General features: G+C 40.2%; 1 protein-coding gene across 3 annotated transcripts in view; it reads right to left on the bottom strand.

Moving 5' to 3' along the window:
• The window catches only part of ANXA6 (annexin A6), a 779,963-nt gene that overhangs the window by 224,536 nt on the left and 532,306 nt on the right, over positions 1–23,121 (bottom strand). For all 3 annotated transcript variants that reach the window (XM_044075649.1, XM_044075650.1, XM_044075651.1), the window contains exons 16-17: positions 5,636–5,730; positions 4,361–4,474 (exon numbers count right to left, since the gene is read on the bottom strand). In XM_044075649.1, the coding sequence (XP_043931584.1) occupies positions 4,361–4,474; positions 5,636–5,730 (209 nt within the window). The remainder of the gene's footprint in view (positions 1–4,360; positions 4,475–5,635; positions 5,731–23,121) is intronic.

The following is a 23,121-nucleotide window of genomic DNA, read 5'->3' as shown; positions in this document are numbered from 1 at the left end:
AACAGGTTTTGCACTTTCTTGGTAATTTCAGCTTTCAAAGCATTTTAACTTGAACTATGAAGTTCAAGGGAAGTGCTCTTCACTGGGTTACCTTGATCTATAAGAAGTCTAGCTTTACATTCCTATAAAAAACTCAAAGGAGGTCGGAAAAAGGAAATGTTGGGACATTTACTTGTTGCCCCTCTCCATGAGGAACATGGGTGCTAAACCAGGGTTGAATTTGCAGTTTACCATCCTTTCATCAAAATTATATTACAGTAGACTAAGAAAAGTGCTGTGCTTTATGTAGAGTGGAAGACAGTTCCACAGATGTATTCTCTATTATACATATCCATCCCTTCAACATGTTCTGTTTATGTTGCAAAAGAGTCTGCAATTCCTTGAGTAGGTGTTCATGCTACTACTGGACTTATGAATGTGTAATAGCTTTGACAGGATATGGTCTGTTGAGGTTCCATACATGAGGCAGAAGTCACCTGTTATTCTGTATGATACCAAGAAGAGGGACGAGGCTTTGACATGGTCTGCATAGTTTTTATGATTTAGGTTCTTGACTTTTTTTAGTGAAAAAACTTTATGGTTACTCCAATTGTGACAAGTATTTGGACAAGTATATACCAAATAGGGCATTATATTCAGTGATGAGCCTAATGACAGCAGAGAACAGTGGAATGATTACATCCCTATACCTTGATCCCACACCTTTAGATATAAGCTGTGCAGTGAAAAAGGACTTTCTTACAGTAGTGGATATTTGGTGATCGAAGGACAGTTCATTGTTAACATAGGTTTCCAGATCCTGGACTACAGGATCAACTTTTAGGGGTGTATTGTCAATGTGACAGATACAAGGAAAGTCATGCTTGCTGAAGGATATGACTATACTTGTCTTGGCATTTAGTTTTAGTCCACTGTTTTAACACCAGCTGTTGGTTTGGGAAAGACCCTCTAGGAGGATTTTGGTGATGGCATCAAGTTTGCATATATATTTAAATAGGCCTCCAGAAGACCAGAGGACCCTAAAGCTGCACAAGAAGGAATACATATATGCAAATAAACAAGAGACATGGGTTTATGCATTTATTCACTTTTGAGTTCTTTCATCTGAAAAGATTAGACTTCAGCAGACGACCAGGTAAACTAAAGGTGTACAACAAGGTGAGGTGCTGTAATGATGAAGGCCAGTGATTTGGTCTGGGTTGGTTCTCATAGTTTACATTAATGAAGAAGAGGAAATTAAGATTTTTTTCTTCATTTCATATTTTAGTTGTTCAGGAAAGCCTCAAGATTATAGCATTAAAATGGTAAAAGTTTTGTGAATACCAGAAATGCTGATCATGTTGTGTCTTTCGGCTTTTCCCGGTTAGGGCTCGCCACAGCAGAACTCCAGTCCACTAATGATTGGCAGTTGAATTTTACGTGCCAAGTTGCCAGCCCTGATGCACAACCTTCAACAAAGGTATGCCCATTCATGCAGGTCTCCACGCAGAAGATGCTCTAGCTGAGAATCAAACCGGACAGCGTTTTACTGTGAGGAGACAACGCTATTTTAGCACAACCACCGTGGATAAAAAAAAAATGCTGATCATAAAATTGCTAAATATCAATTCAAGTGTTTTGTATCACAATATGCAGACTAAATGTTAAATTCTATAACTCAAAATTCGGTAAGCTGGGTTTTGAAATTAAGTGGGACATAATTTCTGTAGTCTAATGTTTTACATAGAGGAAAAGTACAATTCTTTATCTTGTTTCTTTGTTTGCCATGCTGTGGAGAAAACATTAAGGAAGCCCGGCAATGAATTTTCTGTTTTCCTCTCCTGTATCTCATAAATGTATATTCTTATTCTTTGTAAAATATATGGGCACAACATTTTCTATAGTGTATAGAACACATGTTTCTCTGTATGGGAATGATTTCTGATACAAACTGGATATATTTGTGAATGGCCGCGATAGTGAAATGCATTAGTAAACTGAATTGCAAGGAAAAAGAAAGGACATGGACTGTGAAATTCAACATTACCAAGATGACTGGAGCATCTTGTTTTACACTATCACAAAATAATACTGATGCAAAATTCATCAGCAAGTTAATTTGCTTCATCATTACTTATTTTTTAAACACTGTAGTATACTCTGCTGTATACACATTTCATTTCCTCTTGTTCTTCTTGTTCTGTCTTAACCTTATGTCTAATGTTTGCCATATATGATAGTATTTCAGGATGTTTCAATGGCCTGAACCGAATATTGTATAAATGTTCTGTTATTTTCCTTTTCTCACTGTCCTTTGACGATGTCTGTCTCAAGTTGTTTCCCATTAAATCCTCTGTTCCCATAAGGATTAGAAATGGCAGGAAATATGAAATGTACCACCTTTCCCTCTGTCAGAGAAAATCTCTCCAGTGGATGATCAGGCCCTCTTCCAGCTCATCTTCAGGACCAGAGGCTGTTGTTTAAAACATTCCCACTCATAATTTAAAAGGGATGATCTACAGCTACCAATTGGAGTGCAATAGTACAAAAGCAGTACATGGCAGGGGAGGTAGTTATGCTGATACTTACTCACAATTCGTTTGGTCTGAACAAGCCTAAGGGATGAAAAGTACAGTCCAGAAGGGAACAAATCCATAATCCCCACTATCATGTCTTGCATTACTGCTTTTTATACAACAAAAAGGGAATAAAACTTATGGACTGCCTGTTTGAGAGCTCAACTTGGACAAGTACTGAGCATGAGCAACTGACACTCCTCCTTAGTATTTGCATGTCTTGTATGACCAGTGAGATCTGTAACAAGCCCTTTACTATTTTACCTAGTAATGTCTTTCAGCTTTTTCCAGTTAGGGGTCGCCACAGCAGATCACTGGTCTGCTTATAATTGGCAGTGGATTTTTGTGGTGTCAAATTGCCAGCCCGGCGCTCAACCTTCAAAGAAGGCACACCCACTCATGCACACACCTACCTGCATGTCTTTAAAGTTTACTCAACTATGGGGAGGACATGCAGACTTCGCACAGAAGGCGGTCCAGCCGAGAATTGAACCGGAGAGCCTCTTGCTGTGAGGTGACAACCCTAACCTCTGCACCACCACGGCCTACTATTTTACCTAATAATTAAAAAAAATAAGTCAGAGGGCTTAGAATGCCACTTTAAGTACAGAAATGCAATTTCATTAATTTAAAAGTTTTTACTCATTGCTCATTTGACCTTAGGTCTGCCCTGACTCTACATCCCACAGGTATGATGTCTTTTTGTGGATATGCTGCTTGTTGTGCTAGATGTTACACTTCTATTATGTTACCAAAAGAACCTGTGACGTGTGTGTGTGTGTGTGTGTGTGTGTGTGTGTGTGTGTGTGTGTGTGTGTGTGTGTGTGTGAGAGAGAGCTTGCTGTTCACCTGTAAATGTTCTAGCAGGAGCCATAAAGGAAATACTCATGGCTAGAAATTTCAACAGCCAATCAGGATTCTGTATTTTCTTTCAGTATGTCCAGCTTACTTGCAACATGGTATAGTTAAGACATGATCCATGAGTACTGTGTGTGGTTGTATCAGGATTTACCCATGGTTGGTGTGGTTTGATTACGAGGGCAAAACCCGAGTGATTAAGTAAAGCCAACCATGGGTAAACCCTGACATACCCACAAGTGGATTACTGCTGTTATACAATTACATTAATTAAGAAATAAATTGGTTACCTTTCTTAAATAATGTCTTTGTATAACAGCACTTCAGTCTAGGGAACAGAATGTAGAAGAAGACTGATGCACTGCACATTCATGTGGGACTTATGTTCCCACGCTTGCACAGAACATCAGTGCAGGTAGGAGAAATGACGGACAAAACAATTTCCATTGCTGTTTATTTTTCTAACAGTTTAAAAAAAAACACAAAACAGTTTTTATAAGGGACAGAACAAAAATGTAAGAAAATCAGGTGGTTTCTGTTTTTTTAGTTTTACAGAAGGTATCCGATTCTTCTTTTATTTTGCTCTATTCCTCTGCTTATACCAAAAGAAAGTCTGGTCACTCAGTGGTACTTCAGTTGTTTTTTTTTGGTACATGTTTAACTTGCAACGGGCACACTGGTTGGCTGTCCAATCAGCATGCTCATTTTTAAATAGTAGTTCGCTTTTATTGTATAATGTGAAACTTACTATAAACACTGAGAAATCATGCAAGCAAATGTAATTTGAGAAATCATGCAAGCAAATGTAATTTCTCTCCCTTATAAACTGCAGCTTTCACATATCTGAGATTTTATTTTAAAGCAGTGTATAATGTTCCTTCTGAGTATGTGTAGTATACACCAGTATGCCAGTAAATTTCTACACTTGTCATTCTAGATTGTCTCACCGCCATTGCTTTGTTTAGTTGCTTGGCATCATAATCTGCTGGTGTCATCATGAGTCCTAGAATCAATCGAGCCAAATTGCCCGAGATCTCAGACTTCAAATCAGCCATCAAATCCTAGCAAATTAGAAAGAGAAAACAAAACATATAAGATTATTTCAAAGAGCTCTAACAATTTCAAAGTATTTTAACATACTTCATCAGCATTCCCAAATCACAGTATACTGACAGTATCATGAATGGCAGCAAATGGAATGACATACGTTCAGTGATTATTCTCATAACAGATAACCAAATTCTGTAAGTTGATATATGTACTTTCTATGCATTCAAGCTGAATCTGAAGTTATAGCTTCATATGCTCAAACATACGAGTACCAGTTATTCCATGTCTCCTTTTCATCATTCTTAGTTTTAATTTCACCAGCCCCATCTCCTAGGGAATGCCCTTATTCAGTCTTCCATATATGACAGTCAGGTTTCACCATCTTTTTTTTTTTTTTGCCATGACTCTCACTGGCATCTCAATGTCAGCTTTATCTCAACTGTGACTGCTGCATTCCTCTTCCGTTGAGAATCTGTTCTCCATGACTTCTATTCATGTATTAACCATGCGAGTCCATTTTATTATATAATGCGTAACTTACTATTTACTCCAGCCCCCTGTCCTGGGTCAAAAGTATTACCTGCCTACAATTCTTCACTGCATGCTGGGCTGTTTGGTTCATTAACCCCATTACTTCATATTCCTTTGGCGAGACTGTTTTGCTGAATTCTGTGCTTTCTGTGTTTTCTTGGCTGGCAACTGCCAACTCAATACTTTCCATCTCTGCTTCTGCTGAGTACCTTACTGGTTTCATGTTTGCCTTCCATATTTCTTTCAGCTTCTTGGTTACAAAGGTTCATTCACCTCCAACATGACTATTTCATCTTTTTTGTCTTCCCTACTTCATTCGCTTTATGCCAGCCATTTTTTGTACACCACCATTACTGGTATTATTACCAACTTGTTATTCTATTACTCATTTGCAGTAGACAAATGTACTCATATCTCTGAAGTAGTCTCATTAGCCCAGGCAGTTTTAAGTTTGAATCTGCCAGGATATTCACTAAACAGTCCATGTACATCATCATTTTGTATACCCCCCTCCTCCATCTCCTTCATCCAACTATCATTACTGATTGCTTGATTATATGGCTGGCAAACACTGCAGTAATCCACATCCTGTGTCTTACAATTAGTCTGTGCTTTCTATTACAGGGTGGGCTTTGTCTTACCCTTCCAAAGTGGGATTTGAACGTTTTGTATATCTGTTGTCTCTGGGCATTAGATCGCTGTGTGATAATATCTATGATGGGGCCTTCATCAGTTCCTGCAAGAAAGAGATTGTTAGTGTAAAAGACTGAAACTTAGAATATGGTCTTATGAGAGTGAAAGTCATTTAGTGAGTGCATGGAATACCGTGATATTTTATTTGTCTTGTAATACAGACGGACTTACATTAAACATGCATCAACAAGACAAAAACAAACTGCAGTATTTAGTTTAGAGAACTTCTGCAGCATGAATATAACCATCTATCAGAAAATTACCCTTAATTATTTAATATAAATGTACTGGCATGAGGTATAGAAACTTGTGTGTAAGATTTTTTTTTTAGACATGCATGCACTTATTAAGAGCATACATTTAATAGTCACCAGATATATCAGGTGATTACATTTAAGCCATCTGCTTAATGCATTTTTATAAACACGTTAAAAATATGAACCTACCAAAAAAGAATCAGCTGAAACTTTTATAAATTGCAACAGATGCATCTACATATCTGAAATTAATACGTCTGTATGCAACATTGAGAATGCAGCACATAAATCATAATACACACATGAATATTACTGCATACTTTAGAAGCTACTGCCTTATTTATTTATTTATTTTTTCAGAATGATCAAGCTCTGTCTCTCTCTCTCTATCTGTATATACATATATCTATATATATATATATATATATATATATATATATATATATATATATATACACAAATACACACACACACACACACACATATATATATATATATATATATATATATATATACATACATACATACAAATGTGTTTGTGTGTGTGTGTGTGTGTGTGTGTGTGTGTAAATAAAAGTTACCTAGCTTAGTGACAAAAAGATGACTTTAGGATAATTTTCATGTAGTGCAAGCCATGGGTACATTGCTATGTGAGACTGAAACATCTGTATACATCAGAGCACATAACGGGGGTCTAATAATCTGCGTAGCAGAAGACAAATTATGGTTTTGAAATGGCAGGTCTTTGTGTTGGTGCTGATATAGGTGGCAGGTTTCTATCCTTACAGAGTGATAACAAACCATTTTGTTGTACCTGCTGCTTTGGCTTAGAAGGATAAAGCCTTCACATATAGTCAACATGACTTTGGTTGAATCAGTGCTCCAGGCACTGGAAGCACACCTCTCAACTGTACAGATTTTCACAGAATGTCCAGATTTTTGCCTCAAACTTTTGGTCTGTTCCTCTTAAAAACTGTGTTTTTTGACAAATCACTGGGATGATCTAAGGATTAAAGTAATTAAATAATGACATGTATTTGATTTTCAGACCATATCCTTCAGAAAACACATGTAAACACAAATCCTTTTTATTTTAACAACTTTCTAAGTGTATAGGATCAATATTTAAAATGTGTCCCTATTTTTGGGGCTTTGCCCCCCCCCCACATTTTGTTGGGCTTTGTCTGGATTTCCTGCGCTAAGAGGTTGAAAGGTATGACTGGAGGAGTTAGTATTTAGGAGGTGGAAAAATTAGTGGGAAGCACTGGCTCCCCCACATTAGAGGAAGGGCTGAAGATGGTTCTCTGGGAGGACAATGCTTTCTGTGCCTGTCCATTTGGCACACTGCGCAACAGACCAGAGACTGTACGTGTGTAGCAAGTAAATAGTGGGAATCAGAACAATGGCATGGCAATACAGATGAATAAATAGAAAATCTTACCATTCCATAGTGGATGCTGACACCATTTTTACATGTCTGCCTCTCACAAGGGAATTAATAGGCCAATTGGCTGTTTCCTCAAGTTGAAAGAAAAGGGTCACTGGGTGGCCATTAGAGAGGTTTGACCATCATATGAATCCAAAATATATTTTAAAAGACATAGCATAGTGCATAGAAAGGGATTTCAAAGCTTCAAAGCAGAAAACATGCTAATTGGGTATACTTATGATACTGACTGTGGACTGAAAAAGCATTCATACTTACCCTGGGGTGTATCTTATACTAGTAAAATGGTTCTATATAGATTTTGGAGGAGCAAACACAGAAAGAAAATCTGACCATTTCTGTTTAACAATTTAAGGCACAGCCTGGTGACCACTTTAAGCCAGCTAAATTGCAAGATTTTTTTCATGTACATTTTTTAAAAGAGAAAGAGAAAGAATGCACAGTCATGTGACCTTGTTAGCCTGACTTTTCCAGACATTATAACTTTTTTGATCTTGAAAACTGCTGATCTCAGCATATGTAGAGTCCTTATTTTTTACTTCAAACGTCAGGCTGACTGCTGAACATATTCTAGATTAATTTTTACATTCAGTTTTGAGAATGAGTGTGCGAACCCCCACTTTCTGTTGTCTGTTATTATTTCTAGCTCCAGTTAACAACTGAGTAGAATGTGAAGTGGTACTGCTTCCATCTCAGAGTCTGCAATATATTTTAAATTACTTATTTTTGGCTTTTAATACTGTAAAATTCAGTTCCATAAATTTGTTTAGTATTTTTCATGTATAAGCAGACAGGAATCAACCTTCCATTCAGTATTACCTCTGTGAGCTGAGCACTTTGTGCTATACTTTAATTACTGATCACTCAGGTCTGTTTAATCCTTATCTCAGTACATGCATTTCCTTATTTACTTACACAATACAGTATTTGTGTACCTTTTTCTGAAAGAACCACCTGGTTCAGTTTCTATTCTGCCTGAGCTGCGCCCTTTGATTATCACTTATAATGTAATTACGTGAGCTCTGGCACATTCTTTCTGTTTCAGTACAACATATTTCCTTATATCCTGTGATTACTGATATTTCTAACCTTGTACACTATTTAAAACTTTTCCTGGAATTTCTCACAGCTTAATATGTACATTCATTCAGAGAGACAAAGAGGCCTGGTAACTTGGTTCATACTGCATTTTCAGCAGAGTCATACAAACCCTGCAGCTGTAAAACTGCCAATAATGTGCAGAATATAAGTACAGGTGTCATATCTCCCAGCTGTCCTGATTTTTGCCTCATATTTTTGGTCTGCTCCTGATAAAAATTGTGATAGTCTGGTAAATCATTGAGATAATCTGAGGACTGAAGTCACTAAATAATGATATACATTTGAGTTTGAGACTCCATATCCTTCAGAAAAATGCACACTAAGACAAATTCTGTTATTCTAGCAACTTTCTAAGTTTATAAGAGCAATGTTTAAAATTTGTCCCTATTTTTGGGGTTTTGTCCCCCCATTCTGTCAGGCTTTTTCCAGACTTTTTGTGCTAAGAGGTTGAGAGGTATGAAAGGTGTGCATGTGTGTTTGTGCACGTGTATGTGAAGAATGTCCAACAGGAAAAAAAAAAACAAGAAAAAGAATATGCCAGTTTTAGAAAAATATATGGTATAAAGTACTGAATAACTTCTGACTGTGTCAAGATACCTGTATTTTAATGACTGTTTCCCCTATGACTGATCAGGTTACAGCTGGATGTGCTGACAGCTGGAAGAAAACAACCAGTTCTAACCTTGCCTGGACACACAAAGACATTTTTGCAGAGGGAGATAAGTTTCGCATGCATCTACCCCACAGGGGGAACAAGGCCCATATACTCCTTCACTTACATACACCAACTCCCAAAAGAAACAAATCAACACTGTTGCACAAAACTGTACTGGCACTTATTATTATGGAAAAAAAGCAATCAGGAGGTCGCCTTCTTTGAGATGTCCTTGACCATGTGGCTCTTCATCCATACTCAGCTCAGTCAAGTACACAGAAGCTTTAATTAGGATCCAGATACACAAATCAACATGGAACAGATGACATTAATGGAGAACACTGCATCTCCACAGTGTTTTTGCTTAGTTCTTAGAATTTTTAACTGGTAGTGCACTATTTGCAACTGTTGCAGTAACATTTTGATCAATTCTAAGGACAGCAGAGCTTGATCTGTTCCAGTGTTCCCCATAAGGGTTGGGGTATTTACCTTACAAACACATGGTGCAGTGTTTGATTCTTGCATGGAGTAACTGGTTAGGCTTATAAACGGCCCAAAAGGGCAGTTAGCCTAGTACTAATCTATGAACCTATGAACCAATTTTCACTTCATGTCAAACAGAGCACCTCATTGTAACTCTTCAAACGCAATCTGGACGATTGGATGGGTAACCGTAAATTCACCCCTGGGGTACAAGCTGTGTCCCTCTTGGACAGGGGTAATAGGGGCTGATCGTGGAAATAAGGGTAGAACTTAGCAAGTCGTGTAAAGGCCCTAGAGTCATTAGCCTAGTAACGTCTGATGATCCTATGATCCTATTGTAAGTATGGGCACTGCAGTAAACTGTCCCACTTTCTTTTTTCAGGGTGAGCAATTAATACTCTGAAGTCACTGCACCCAAGGGGAACCCGCAGGATTTTTTGCAGGGGGGGGTGCAAACCCAGAACCCCTCCACTCAGCCCCCCAACACAGCCATTCCAGTGTTCCATTACTTGGCTACTTCTCCCCAGTTGCCATAAACACTGTTCAAAACTCTCAATGTGTATACTGTTTTATGCTTTACTTCTACAGTGATTACATATATTTGAATTTAATTTACAAATGTTATTTCAAATTTTACCACAGTAAAAAATTTCTCCAAAGCCAACTTCAAGCTTCGTAAGACAGAAGTGGCAAACTTCACGACACCAATGCTGACGGACAATAGAGGTATGACTGCTGAATCCTACACAAATGCACTTTATAAGCACTTACACGAGTGCATGGATCATGTAATCCCTAACAGAACCAAGATGCTATCCTCCAAAAAAAGGAAGCCAATCTGGTGGTCCCCTGCCATAAACAAACTCTACAACAGAAGAAAGAAACTGTTGCAAAAAAGAGTAAAATCCCATGATTGGAGAAACTCCCTGGTCAGCCTCAGTAAGAAGCTGAGATCCCTCATAAAATCTTCCAAAGCTAGTTTTGAAAACAAAATCGCCACTGACTCTAAAGACAACCACAAAGCATTCTATAGCTATGTCAAGAATCTCAATGGCAACACTCAGATCTGCTCTGAGTTACAGCACAATGGCACTAAATATACAGAACCAACTGATATTGCCAACATCCTGGCAGATAGGTTCAGTGCTAACTTTACCCCCTGTCATCCCCTAAAGGGCCCATCTCTATACCAGAAGAATGCAAAGTTCCTGTAATCACGGCTGCACAGGTAAAAAACACACTATCCAAAGCCAAGAACACAGCATCCATGGGACGTGACAACATCCCAGGCTGTGTTCTACATGAACTACAGAACGAACTGGCTCCCCACCTAAGTACCATGTTCAATCATAGCCTCACCTCAGGCTATGTGCCCACTGAATGGCGCATAGCGACAGTTATCCCACTCCACAAAGGGGGAGCCACCACAGACCCTGGAAACTACCGCCCCATTAGCCTAACGAGCCTGGTCTGCAAGGCTATGGAACGTATCATCTTGAAACTTATAAACAATGACATTGGTAATCTCCAAACTTAGGACCCCACCCAGTTCGGGCTTGTAAAAGGCAGATCATGTCTCCCAAACCTGATAGACTTCTTTGAAGCAGTCACCAAAGCGGTAGATGAGGGTAAGGTGGTTCACACAGCCTATCTAGATCTCGCCAAGGCTTTCAACACCATCCCCCACTCTGGAATTATAGATAAACTCACTAAAGTAGGTATAAATCCCTATGTCACAAGATGGGTTGCCAACTGGTCCACTGACAGAACCCACACTGTGAAAGTAGCAGACTCCAAATCCAACTTCAGACCAGTGACAAGTGGAGTATCACAGTGTTCAGTCCTGTGTCCTCTCCTGTTTGGTATCTACTTCTCTGAAGTACAGGCTAACACAGTAGGTCTTTGGCTAACAAAGTTCGCAGATGACTGCAAACTAGGAGCCATAATCAAAACTCCAAAAGATGTGGACATCCTACAAAAGGCCCTCGCTGAGACAGACACCTGATGTCAAAGCCATGGCCTCAAGCTCAATGCCAAAAAGTGCATTGTCATCCCTTTTGGTAAAAACTCAGTACCCATGAACTACCACATAGGTGGTAGTCTACTTAACACTGAAAGTGTGATAAGAGACCTTGGGACACAGGTGGACAGTAGTCTCTCCTCATCCAGGAAAAAAGAGGTCATTGTTCCCCTCTACTCATCACTCATTAGACCCATTATAGAGTACAATGCCCCTTTTGGTATGTACCTCACAAGACATCTACAACAACTGGAAAGGCCAAAGAAATACCTCACAAAGAGGATTACCGGCCTCAAAGAGATGCCCTATGCAGACCATCTCAAAAAACTGCAGCTTTACTCCGTTGCATATTGCCTACTCAGAGATGATCTCTGCCTAACACACAAAGCTATGTCAAACCCAGAGCTTTTAGACATGCTCCACTTAAAGAAATCCCAATCCCTACGAGCTACACACTCTAGGGAACTAAACCTCGTCACCACAATAAACAGAACATGCTGCAGGGATAGATTCCTGTCCCAGAGACTTCCCATACTCTGGAACAAACTACCTATCTATATCAAACAAAGCTCCTCATTAGCACTCTTCAAGAAAAATCTTGATGATTGGATGGGAGATAGGAAATTCACCCTGGGGATCACTTCTGTGGCTCTGCTCGACAATGGCACAGGAAAATAATTTTCTTGGGTGGCGAAAGCCACGGTACCTTTGGCTAGGTTTATACAGGCCCTAGGGCCAATAGCCTAGTACCTACCTATGAACCTATGAACCTATAGCACAGACACTGATAGACATTTGCTAAACAAAACAATAGTCTTACAATGACAACAGACTTAGCATTAAAACTTCTCACATTCACTGAAACAGCATTGAAACCCACATTCAAAGAAAATGCATCTGGCCAGTGGCGAGTTAAGTTTACCTTTGGGCTGTTTTCAAATCATAGGCCATTTGCACACATTTTTAGGACCATGCAAAAGTTCTTTAATACAATCAGGAAGGTGAATCGATTATAACATATAATAATTGAATTGTATCCCTTGTATAATACAGCACCACTTGTTAGAATGTGTTTTAAATTTACAGTTTTGAACATTTTGTCAGAAAGCAATAAAACAAAACATAGCCAATAATGACTAACTTCCCATTTCAGAACATTTCAACAATAAAAGGCCACTCAAACTTCTGTTGTTATAATCCGCCAATATCAGTCAATATGCACAATCTCTGCAGAAGTAAAAGTCATCTAAATAATTCCACATTAAATAGATCTGAAACTAATATAAGAGGTTGTTGCTAGAAAACAACTTTATATTTTAGTGTTTAATCTACAAATTCAGTGTCTGCCCCCTTAAAGAATAAATTGCCTACACTACATTAAAAAATGGTAAGCTGCTATATTGCAATAAGGAATGGGTGGCAAGCTGAAAAACAGGTTCTCAGTTACTAGGCATCTCATCCAAAGGAGGACATATTCAGGTTGGCAGCACCCCACCCCCCTAAAATAGCCCTCTGCATCAAGATGCAAGCATGCTACCTGCTGTGCTACTAACACTGCTTTAAAATTATATATAACAATAATGATATCATTTGCTGAACAAAACAGTTGTACATTTTAAGTGGACTTAGCATGAGCAGCAATAAATTTATCTTCCCCTGAAGCTCACAATTCCTTGAAAATGCACTTGAAAATAAATTCCACCTGCTAACTCTAACTAGGGCATTACACACACACACACACACACACACACACACACACACACACACACACACACACACACACACACACACACACACACACACACACACACAAACACACACACACCTCAACCTCTTACTGCACGAAATCTGGACAAAGCCTAAAATAAATAGGGACAGATTATAAATATGCCTATCATGAACTTAGAAAATTGCTAGAATAACAGGATTTGTGTTCATATGCATTTTTTCTAAATGATATGACATCTAAAGCTCAAATGTATGTTATTATTTAGCAACTTCAATCCTTTTTAAGAGAAATATGTGGCAAAAATCTGGACAGTCTGCAAAAACCTGGACAGCTGAGGGGTATGCTTCCTCCCTTTTATACATATATACACATATACACACACCTACACACCCTCAAAGGCCCCAAACTAGGGACACATTTAAAAAGTTGCTAGAATAACAGGATTTATGTTAGAATGTATTTTCTGAAGGATATGAAGTCTGAAACTCAAATGCATGCCATTATTTAGTAACTTTAATCCTTAGCTCAGACATCCCAGTGATTTTTCAAAAACACAATTTTTTTGAGGAACAGTCCAAAAATATAAAGCAAAAATCTGGACATTCTGTGGAAATCTGTGCAGTTGAGAGGTATGACACACATTCATCCCCCTACCTCCTTAGAAAGCAAATAGAACAACGTGTTTTGCATTAATATGCATTTTCTGAATGATATGAAGACTAAAGCTCAAATGTTTACCATTATTTTCCCACTTCAGTCCTCAATGATTTGCCAGAAAAACACAATTTTATGAGAAACAAACCTAAAATAGGCAAAAATCTGGATAATTGCACCGTATGAACCCCCCCACCCCCCACTCACACTCCTGCCTCCCTCTTTCTCCGTCACTGCAGTGAATAACATTTTGTCAGGGCTTTTACACCCCAAATCACCATACAGTGTCTCTGTTATCAGGACGAACTCTACATTAACATTTTCTTTAGACAACCTACACATGTAGGGAAACTAAAGACATCCTGTATTTTTAAGTGATGGCTTATGCTGCATGAATGCTTCTACCATCAAGAAAAACTCCACATTAGCATTTTCTTGGATATCAAATGCTAGTTTTGAAGAAATGGCTTATGCTGTTTTATCTAATCTTTTTACTACAAGATAATCTACTTTGACTGTACATCATTTTCAACTCCTACCAAAGACACAGGAGGCATGGTTTTACAATTTCTGTTCTCACAAATGTCACCTCCATGCCTTGTCTTCTGTTCGGCAAGCCTGCAATCATAAGCAGTTCTTCAACTGCAGATGGGCATTTGTGAATAACTTGTTCTCATTTGGATGCAAAACACCCCTGCTTACTGGAAGAGAATGTCCCAGAGCTGGATTCTCAGTGATTATCAGCCTCACCAATACTTCTGATGATATCATGGCTTTGTTACCCCTCCTCAAAAAAAATAAGTAAAACTAAAATGCATTACATTTTTTCCAAGACTAAGCTTGTATCTCTAATGAGTATGTATTTCTTTTGAGGAGAAAGCTTTATCAAATCACAACACACACACACACACACACACACACACACACACACACACACACACACACACACACACACACACACACACACACACACACACACACACACACACACAATCTGCAAAACAGGCAGAAAGCAATAGAAGCAAAAGTTATTCCTAGAAATACATGCCAGGAATTGCAGATGCATGATACAGCCAGAATCTTCATCTCTGAGTCTCAGCACATAGTTATTCAATCTCATATTTCAGCTTGAGAACCACTGCCTTCATTCTGGACACAACAACACTTCCCTTCAGCCCTTAGTTTTTAGCTGCTGTTCTGTCCAGACCCGATATATGCTGCTCACAAAGAGACAGCCTTCGCTTATGAAACAACAAAATAAACGCAGCCTCTGTCCATGGATGGTCAGCGTGCTGTGCATCCAGCGATGGTTCTTAATCGATACTGGGGTGAGGCTTTTTAATAACAAAAATCCTTCCTAACAAAATATTGGTTCATAAAATACAATCACACCACTGTTTGATGCTTCATATTAACAAGGGCATTTTAGTTGAGTAGAACAGACATTTCAGAAGTACTTTTTAAAAAAAAAAAAAAGTAGTCCATTGGTCGTTTTGGGCCAATTCCTAGCTCCCTTCAGCCCCCTGCTATAAAACACGCTAAACTGTACTGCTGATCTAACCAGCATATCCTATAACTGAAAAGTTCATCTCTACTTGATTCCCAAGTAGACTATTCCCTATCTGTAAAGCCTAGCACTTACTCCTACAGTACTTGCACCTTGATAAAGCACTCTTATTATAGATAGTACCCCACCAGCCCAAAACCCACTTCCCCCGCAGTCCTTTGAAAGTTCTTTATCTACTACTTCTAGTATGTCGAGGGATCAGTTGCTAGTGTCCTCTCCAGCTCAACTGGTGAACCTGGGAATATTGAGGCAATGTTACAATTGCCTCATGTACACAGACAATCCTCTCCTTCTCCCACAAAACACAAAGACATGCGAGAGATGCAACTATACGGCCAAACTGGAGGCTGAGCTCTCTCAACATAGGACTGGCAAGACCAGACAGGAGGAGAAGGCAACCACACACAATACATACCCAGTCACACATGGTACCATCACAACTTCAAATCATACACATACTCACACAAAGACATACTCGGAGGCTCTGGTCAAAAATTTACCAAAACAGCAGAGGCCACCAAAGCAGACACCCAAACAAATACCACCTCATGACCCAACACATGCAACACATAGACCACACAGTCAGAGTGTCAAACAGTCACAGCCCTTAAGGCCAAACAAAATGCCAGACACACTTGTCATTGGTGATTCCATAGTCAGACACACTGACGTCCGCCACCAGACTGAGTAAGGAGAAGGTCACAGTAAGCTGCCTGTCGGGCGCTAGAATCCGCCACATAACGCAAGCACTCAGGTCTCTCAACAGCAGGTACAAGTACGACTCAGTCATTGTCCACGCTGGTGTCAACGACCTGAGACGCACCTCCTTGGACTACATGCAAAGGGACGCCGAGGAGCTCTCTGATTATGTAGCCCAGGCAGGTATGACCCTGACCTTGAGCAGTATCCTACCTTCACCTAGAATGATGCCACAATACAGTGATAAGATGATCAGCTTTAATAATTGGCTTAAATTCTGGTGTCATTCAAAGGGGATCCAATGTCTGTCTGCCTGGGATGACATGCTGGACAAGCCACGCTGCTTTCAAGGGACGGCTTGCACCTGTCACCCTGGGCTTCCGGATATTGGCAAAGGCTCTTGCCACCCCATAGTGCCTTTTTTAGGCAAGGCTCAAATTCTAAACCTACCACCCTAGAACACCAAAAAGGAAAAAAACTAAGGGTAATGCTGCTCAATGCCAGAAGTCTCAATCTCAAGATGCACGCACTCGAGGCCCTTCTCAATATGGAGAACATCGATGTCTGTGCTGTGACAGAAACCTGGTTCAGGGCTCCTGAGAGCACCCCAGCACTAACAGGTTTCACCTCATATCATACGTTCCGGCCCCAAAATCCGGACAACACCACGAAAGGAGGGGGGGTGTCCATATTCATAAAGGACACCCACACCTCAAGGTTGGTGGCAACGCACGATGCATCTGAGACCATCCAGGTGCAATTAACCATAGGCAAGACTGCTCTGCAATTTGTAGCATGTTACAGGCCACCCTCTCAAACTCAGGAACCTCACATGGCCTTCCTGAAAACATTGGAGGGGATAAATGTATCTCCAAACACCATCATACTAGGTGACTTCAACTACCCTAATATAGACTGGGAACACTACTCAAGCCCGAACACTCTAACCCAAAGATTCCTGGAGTTCATAAACTCAAATGCCATGGAACAACTAGTCACCATCCCCACAAGAGGTGAAAACATACTTGATCTCATCATCACGAACATGGGATCAAAATGTTCAACACCGGAAGTATACCCTCACTGGTGAGATCAGATCATAAAGTAATTTCGCTGGAGGTCCTCATCCGCCCCACCTGAAACAAAAAGACCACAGTGAAAAACTTCTCAAAAGCCGATTTCACACTTCTAAAACTAGTGTGGTCTCCTTTAAGGCCCCTGAGCCAGTGGTAAACATTACTCAAACCGCTGAATCACTTACAAATGCCTTCTACCAGCACCTACAGGACTGCATGGATCAGGCAATCCCAAACAAAACTAAGACTCTCTGTACCAAAGGCAAGCGTCCAGTCTGGTGGACCCCAGCCATAAACAAGCTCTACAACAAAAGGAGGAAGCTACTACAAGATAGAGCAAAATTCTTGAAAGGTAAGACACCTTTGATCATTATAAGTAAAAACTAAGAGCTCTCATAAAATCATCCAAGGCAAATTTTGAGAGAAAAATCGCCAAGGACTCTAAAGACAATCATAAGGCCTTCTTTAGCTATGTTAGAAACCTAGGAGGAAACTCCCAGATATGCTCAGAATTAGTTCAAAATGATGTGAAAATTACTGAACCTACACACATTGCTAACATACTGGCTGACAGGTTCAGTGCAAACTCCCCCTTCCTCCCAAAAGGAGAGATATCTATTCCAGAGGATTGTAGCCCCCCAAACATCTCCAACGCCCAGGTGAGAACTGCCCTCACTAAGGCAAAACACAGCATCCATGGGACCGGATGGTGTCCCCGGCTGTGTGCTTCATGAACTCAACGAGGAATTAAACCCACAGTTAGGACAGCTGTTTAATCTTAGCCTCACCTCAGGATACGTCCAAGGAGTGGCGACGCGACTGTGGTCCCACTTCATAAGGGCGGTGCCTCCACAGACCCTGGAAATTGCCGCCCCATTAGCTTGACAAGCCTTATCTGCAAAGCCATGGAGAGGATCATAATGGAACTCATAAATAAAGACATAGGAACTTGCAGACTTTGGATCCAACCCAGTTTGGCTTTGTCAAAGGCAGATCCTGCCTCTTAAACTTGGTTGACTTTTTCGAGACAGTCACCAAGGCCATTGATGAGGGAAAGGCAGTCCATACAGCCTACCTCGACCTGGCAAAGGCCTTCACACAATACCCCACTCAGGTATCATCGAAAAACTCATCAGCTTGAATGTAAACCCATACATCACAAGATGGGTTGCAAACTGGCTAAGCGACAGAACCCACAGGGTCAGAGTTGCTGGAGCCATGTCAGACTCAAAGCCTGTCACAAGTGGTGTCCCACAGGGCTCAGTCCTGGGTCCACTCTTGTTCGGCATCTATTTCTGAAGTACAAGCAAACACAGGAGGGTTATGGCTGACAAAGTTTGCAGATGACTGCAAACTGGGCCATAGTCGAAACACATCTGACACAGATATCCTCCAGAAGGGCCTCACAGAAACGGATAACTGGTGCCAGAGCCATGGCCTGAAGTTAAACGCCAAAAATGCATAGACATACCCTTCGGGAATATCAAGGTTACCCCTTGCTTCCATATAGGTGACAATCCACTGAGCACAGAAAAGTCATCAGGGATCTGGGGACCCAAGTTGACAGTAGTCTTCGCTTGACACTCATGTTGCTAAAGTAGTTAGGAAAACCTTCTATATCGCCCACCTGATCATGAAGGGATTCACATCTAGATCAAGGGAGGTCATCGTCCCCTGTACTCATCACTCATTAGACCTATGATTGAGTACAATGCCCGTTCGAATGTATCTGACCAGACACCTGATGCAGCTTGAAAGGCCCCAAAAGTTCCTCACCAAAAGGATAAAGGGTCTCAAAAATATGTCTTATGCTGCCCGACTGAAAGAACTCCAGCTTTATTCAGTCTCATACCGCTTGCTCAGAGGTGACCTGTGCCTGACATATAAGGCCATGTCAAACCCAGATTTGATGAATATGCTTCACCTCAAAAATCTAGATCCCTCAGAACCACAAGGGCGGAGACTTAAACCTTGACACGGTTATAAATAGAACGTGCTGGAGGGACAGATTCATCACCCAGAGACTCCTATGCTGTGGAACAAAATCCCGGTACATGTGAGGCAGAGCACCTCGCTGGCCTTGTTCAAGAGGAATCTTGACCAATGGATGGGAGATCGCAGATATACCCCAGGGATTACTTCAGTGTCACTGCTTGACAGAGGCACAGAAAAATGATAGGCATAGTTTTTATTCAAACTAAAGGGGTGGCGAAAGCCACATAACTATGGGCTAGGCTTATAAATGCCCTTGGGCAGATAGCCTAGTATGAACCTATGAACCTATGAACCTATATATATATATATATATATATATATATATATATATATTAGTAAGCCCTGGATACTCATCAACACTGACAAGTTAATCTGAACAAATCTGTTTACTTTTCTCAATGAAAACTGCCAAACATTAAGGGACGGTTGCCCTTGTGAGCAGCTAGTCTAGTGTTGAATTCAGGGGTCTGGTTTACTGCAGAACATATGAGTCACATAATAGTAAGCTGGCAGATAACGGTGTACAACATGCCTGCATATCTTCACTTTAAAATGCAGATCAAACTACTGCTCCCTGTAGTGCAGCAGGTAAGACTTGAGTGGGTCAGGTAAAACACACACACGCACACCCCTACCTACTACTTATACACACACACACACACACACACACACACACACACACACACACACACACACACACACACACACACACACACACACACACACACAGCCCAACCTACCTACTACTTATACACACACACACACACACACACACACACACACACACACACACACACACACACACACACACACACACCCCTACTTACCTATTTCTTTACAAACACACACACACACACACACACACACACACACACACACACACACACACACACACACACACACACACACACACCTACCTCTCAGTTGTACATTCGTCTGCAGTCCAAATGTCTTTTGGAATTCAAATTCTGTGCTCGGGAGCAGAAGATGAAGATGTAAACCATCAGTCACACACATGGAGAAGACAAAAACAGGTCGCAAACACCTGTTCCATCTGTGTGACTGGACACAAGGACATTCTTAAAGAAGAACACCCTTAAGAAAAATTTTTTCTTTAATTAAAAGGAAATTAATCTCCCGACCAGCTGATTCCAGGGGGGAGCAAGTGCACCCCCTTGCATCTGCCTGCGGGCACCCTTGACTGCACCCCCTTCCCTAACTTACAGCAACCCCAGATCTTAGTATAACTAGGCAGCGTGTAGAAGCCTTTTTTGTAGAGGGGATGGAGAGGAAATACAAACCTGCCGCAGAAGAAAAAACTTTCAGTTCTGTGTCTTGCAGCTTCACTGAGATGTTCTTTTGAGCAAACCACTGCTATTGTTATTTTATGTGAATCTGCTGCACAACTTTGGAAGCATTCAGAAGTTGTATGTAGTACTCCTTGTTTACGGCAGTAGATATATTAAGGGAATAACCCGTGTCACTCTCTCATTGCTAGGCTACTGAGCAGAGGCCCGGGAGAAAAGCCCCAGAAATAACATACAATAAGAGAAAAAAACATAGAGACAGTTCTATGCAGCATGATGATGACACAAAAAAACAACAGCTATAATTATAACAGAGAGTCATATTATAAATTCTATGTAAAAATATAGAAGAATAAAACAATTTTTTTTTTTTTTTTACACTTAAAAAACTTTGTTTTAACTTTGTACACTTTAATAGTACAAATATTATATTCTAGGTTGATATTTATAGCATTGTGTGACCTCCATCCTAATTTTTCTTTTTTTTCTTTTAAGTAGTTTATAAAAACACTTTACTCCTGTTGCATTGCAATGTACCATCATTTCGCAAAATCTGATAATGATACCAACTGGGTCATAAAAGTCTACCAGCAGAATTGGTGGAAAAAGGTATGAATGTGGTGCTCCAGATAAAGTAGGACTTCTCTTTTCTCAGTCATTTTAGGAACTTCTAATGAAAAATCTTATAGTTAATTCTACTACTGTCACCAAATCTACCTAATGCAAAATAACACTTTCTAATATAACAAGAGATTCAAATCTTGAAATAAAAATTAAATCCCGGGACCCAGTGAAACCACAAACCTTTAGGAACTATTCCAAGGCTAACCTCTCTCACCTTGGCTAAATTCCAAGCACTCCCAAACCCAGTAAATACCATAGCATATGCTGAGGTATTTACAAAATCCCTGTACAGCCAAACTGATGAGATGTGTCCAATCTTGTAACGAATACGTCAAACTCAAAATACAAGTCACTCTGGTGGAATCCCAATATTCATTGGTTATACAATAAAAGGAAAACACACCTTGGCCAAGCATAGGAGGAACAAAGCCCAACATACTAAAAGCCTCCTGGACAATATAAACAGGCAGCAAAGAGGGTTAATTAATACTTCAAAGGCTAAATTTAAACAAAAAATAACTTCACAGGCAAAGGACAACCACAAAGCTTTCTACAGCTCTGTCTGTAACCTAAAAGGGAAATATATAACAATGTACAGAGCTTACTGTAAATGGAATCACTCACACTGAACTGGAGGCCACTGCCAAGGTTCATCTCAAATTTCTCCCCAAACTCCCCCCTCCAATGCTCTAAAGGAAATATTGCATACCACAATGCCCAGCCATTACTAGGGAACAGGCCATAAATGCACTTTCCAGTGTTAAAACACTTCATTATTGGGCCCAGATAACATCCTGGGATGCTTATTAAATAGCACAGAACATGACTTCTCTGGTCCATTTGAATCACTTTTCAACTGGAGACTACAATCAGGTTTTGTGCTCAAGGAAAGGAAGATGGCTACAGTCACTCCCCTGCACAAAGGAGAACCAACCACCAATCTGGGTAACTACAGGCCCATAAGCCTGACCAACCTCATATGTAAGGCCATGGAAAGAATCATCATAGGCATGATAAATGAGGACATGGACCCATCACAGCTTGTTAAAGGGAGGTCATGCCTATTAAATCTGGTGGACTTTTTTGAGAGGGTCACCAATGCAATGGATTATAGTTTAGGTTCATAGTTTAGTACTAAGCTAACTGCCCATCCGAGCTATTTTAAGCCTAGCTAATTATCCCTTGTGAGACTCAAACTCTGCACCTTATGTTTGTAAGGCAAACACCTTAGCCATTCTGTGCAGACAGCTTGCTTTCATCCATCCAGGGCTTTTATTTATTATTTATTTATTGACATTTGATTACATGGAAAGTCCGACTGGGTAAAAGCCCATGTTCAGCTGAGGCCTGCGGAGAAAAGCTCCAAATTATTACAAAACATTTTAAGAACAATAATTTTACAGTCTTCATAAATGCTTTTGATACAATACCCCATTCAGGCATTATAGACAAGCTCACTAAATTAGGTATAAACCCTTTTATCACCTGATGGATATCCAACTGGATTACTGATAGGACACAGGAGGTCAAAATAGGTGAGGAGACCTCCACCAAGAGGCCAGTCACTAGTGGAGCCCCCCAGGACTTGGTACTGGGCCCTTTTCATTTTTGCATCTATTTCTCTGACGTGGAAGCAAACACTGAAGGTTTATGGCTGATTAAGTTTGCAGATGATTGCAAGCTGGGGGTTATCATTGACTCTGCAGGTACTAGCATTCTTCAAGAAGGCCTATCTCTGATCTCTGACTAACAAATAGTGCCAAAGCCATGGTCTTAAACTCAGTGTTAAGAAATGCATAATTGTACCTTTTGGGAAATCA

The sequence above is a fragment of the Protopterus annectens genome, chromosome 6.part1 (genome assembly GCF_019279795.1).
Source record: "Protopterus annectens isolate FY-2018-M chromosome 6.part1, PAN1.0, whole genome shotgun sequence".
Taxonomy (NCBI): domain Eukaryota; kingdom Metazoa; phylum Chordata; order Ceratodontiformes; family Protopteridae; genus Protopterus; species Protopterus annectens.
The sequence above is the reverse complement of the archived record's forward strand: the minus strand, read 5'-3'. Positions and strand labels throughout refer to the sequence as shown.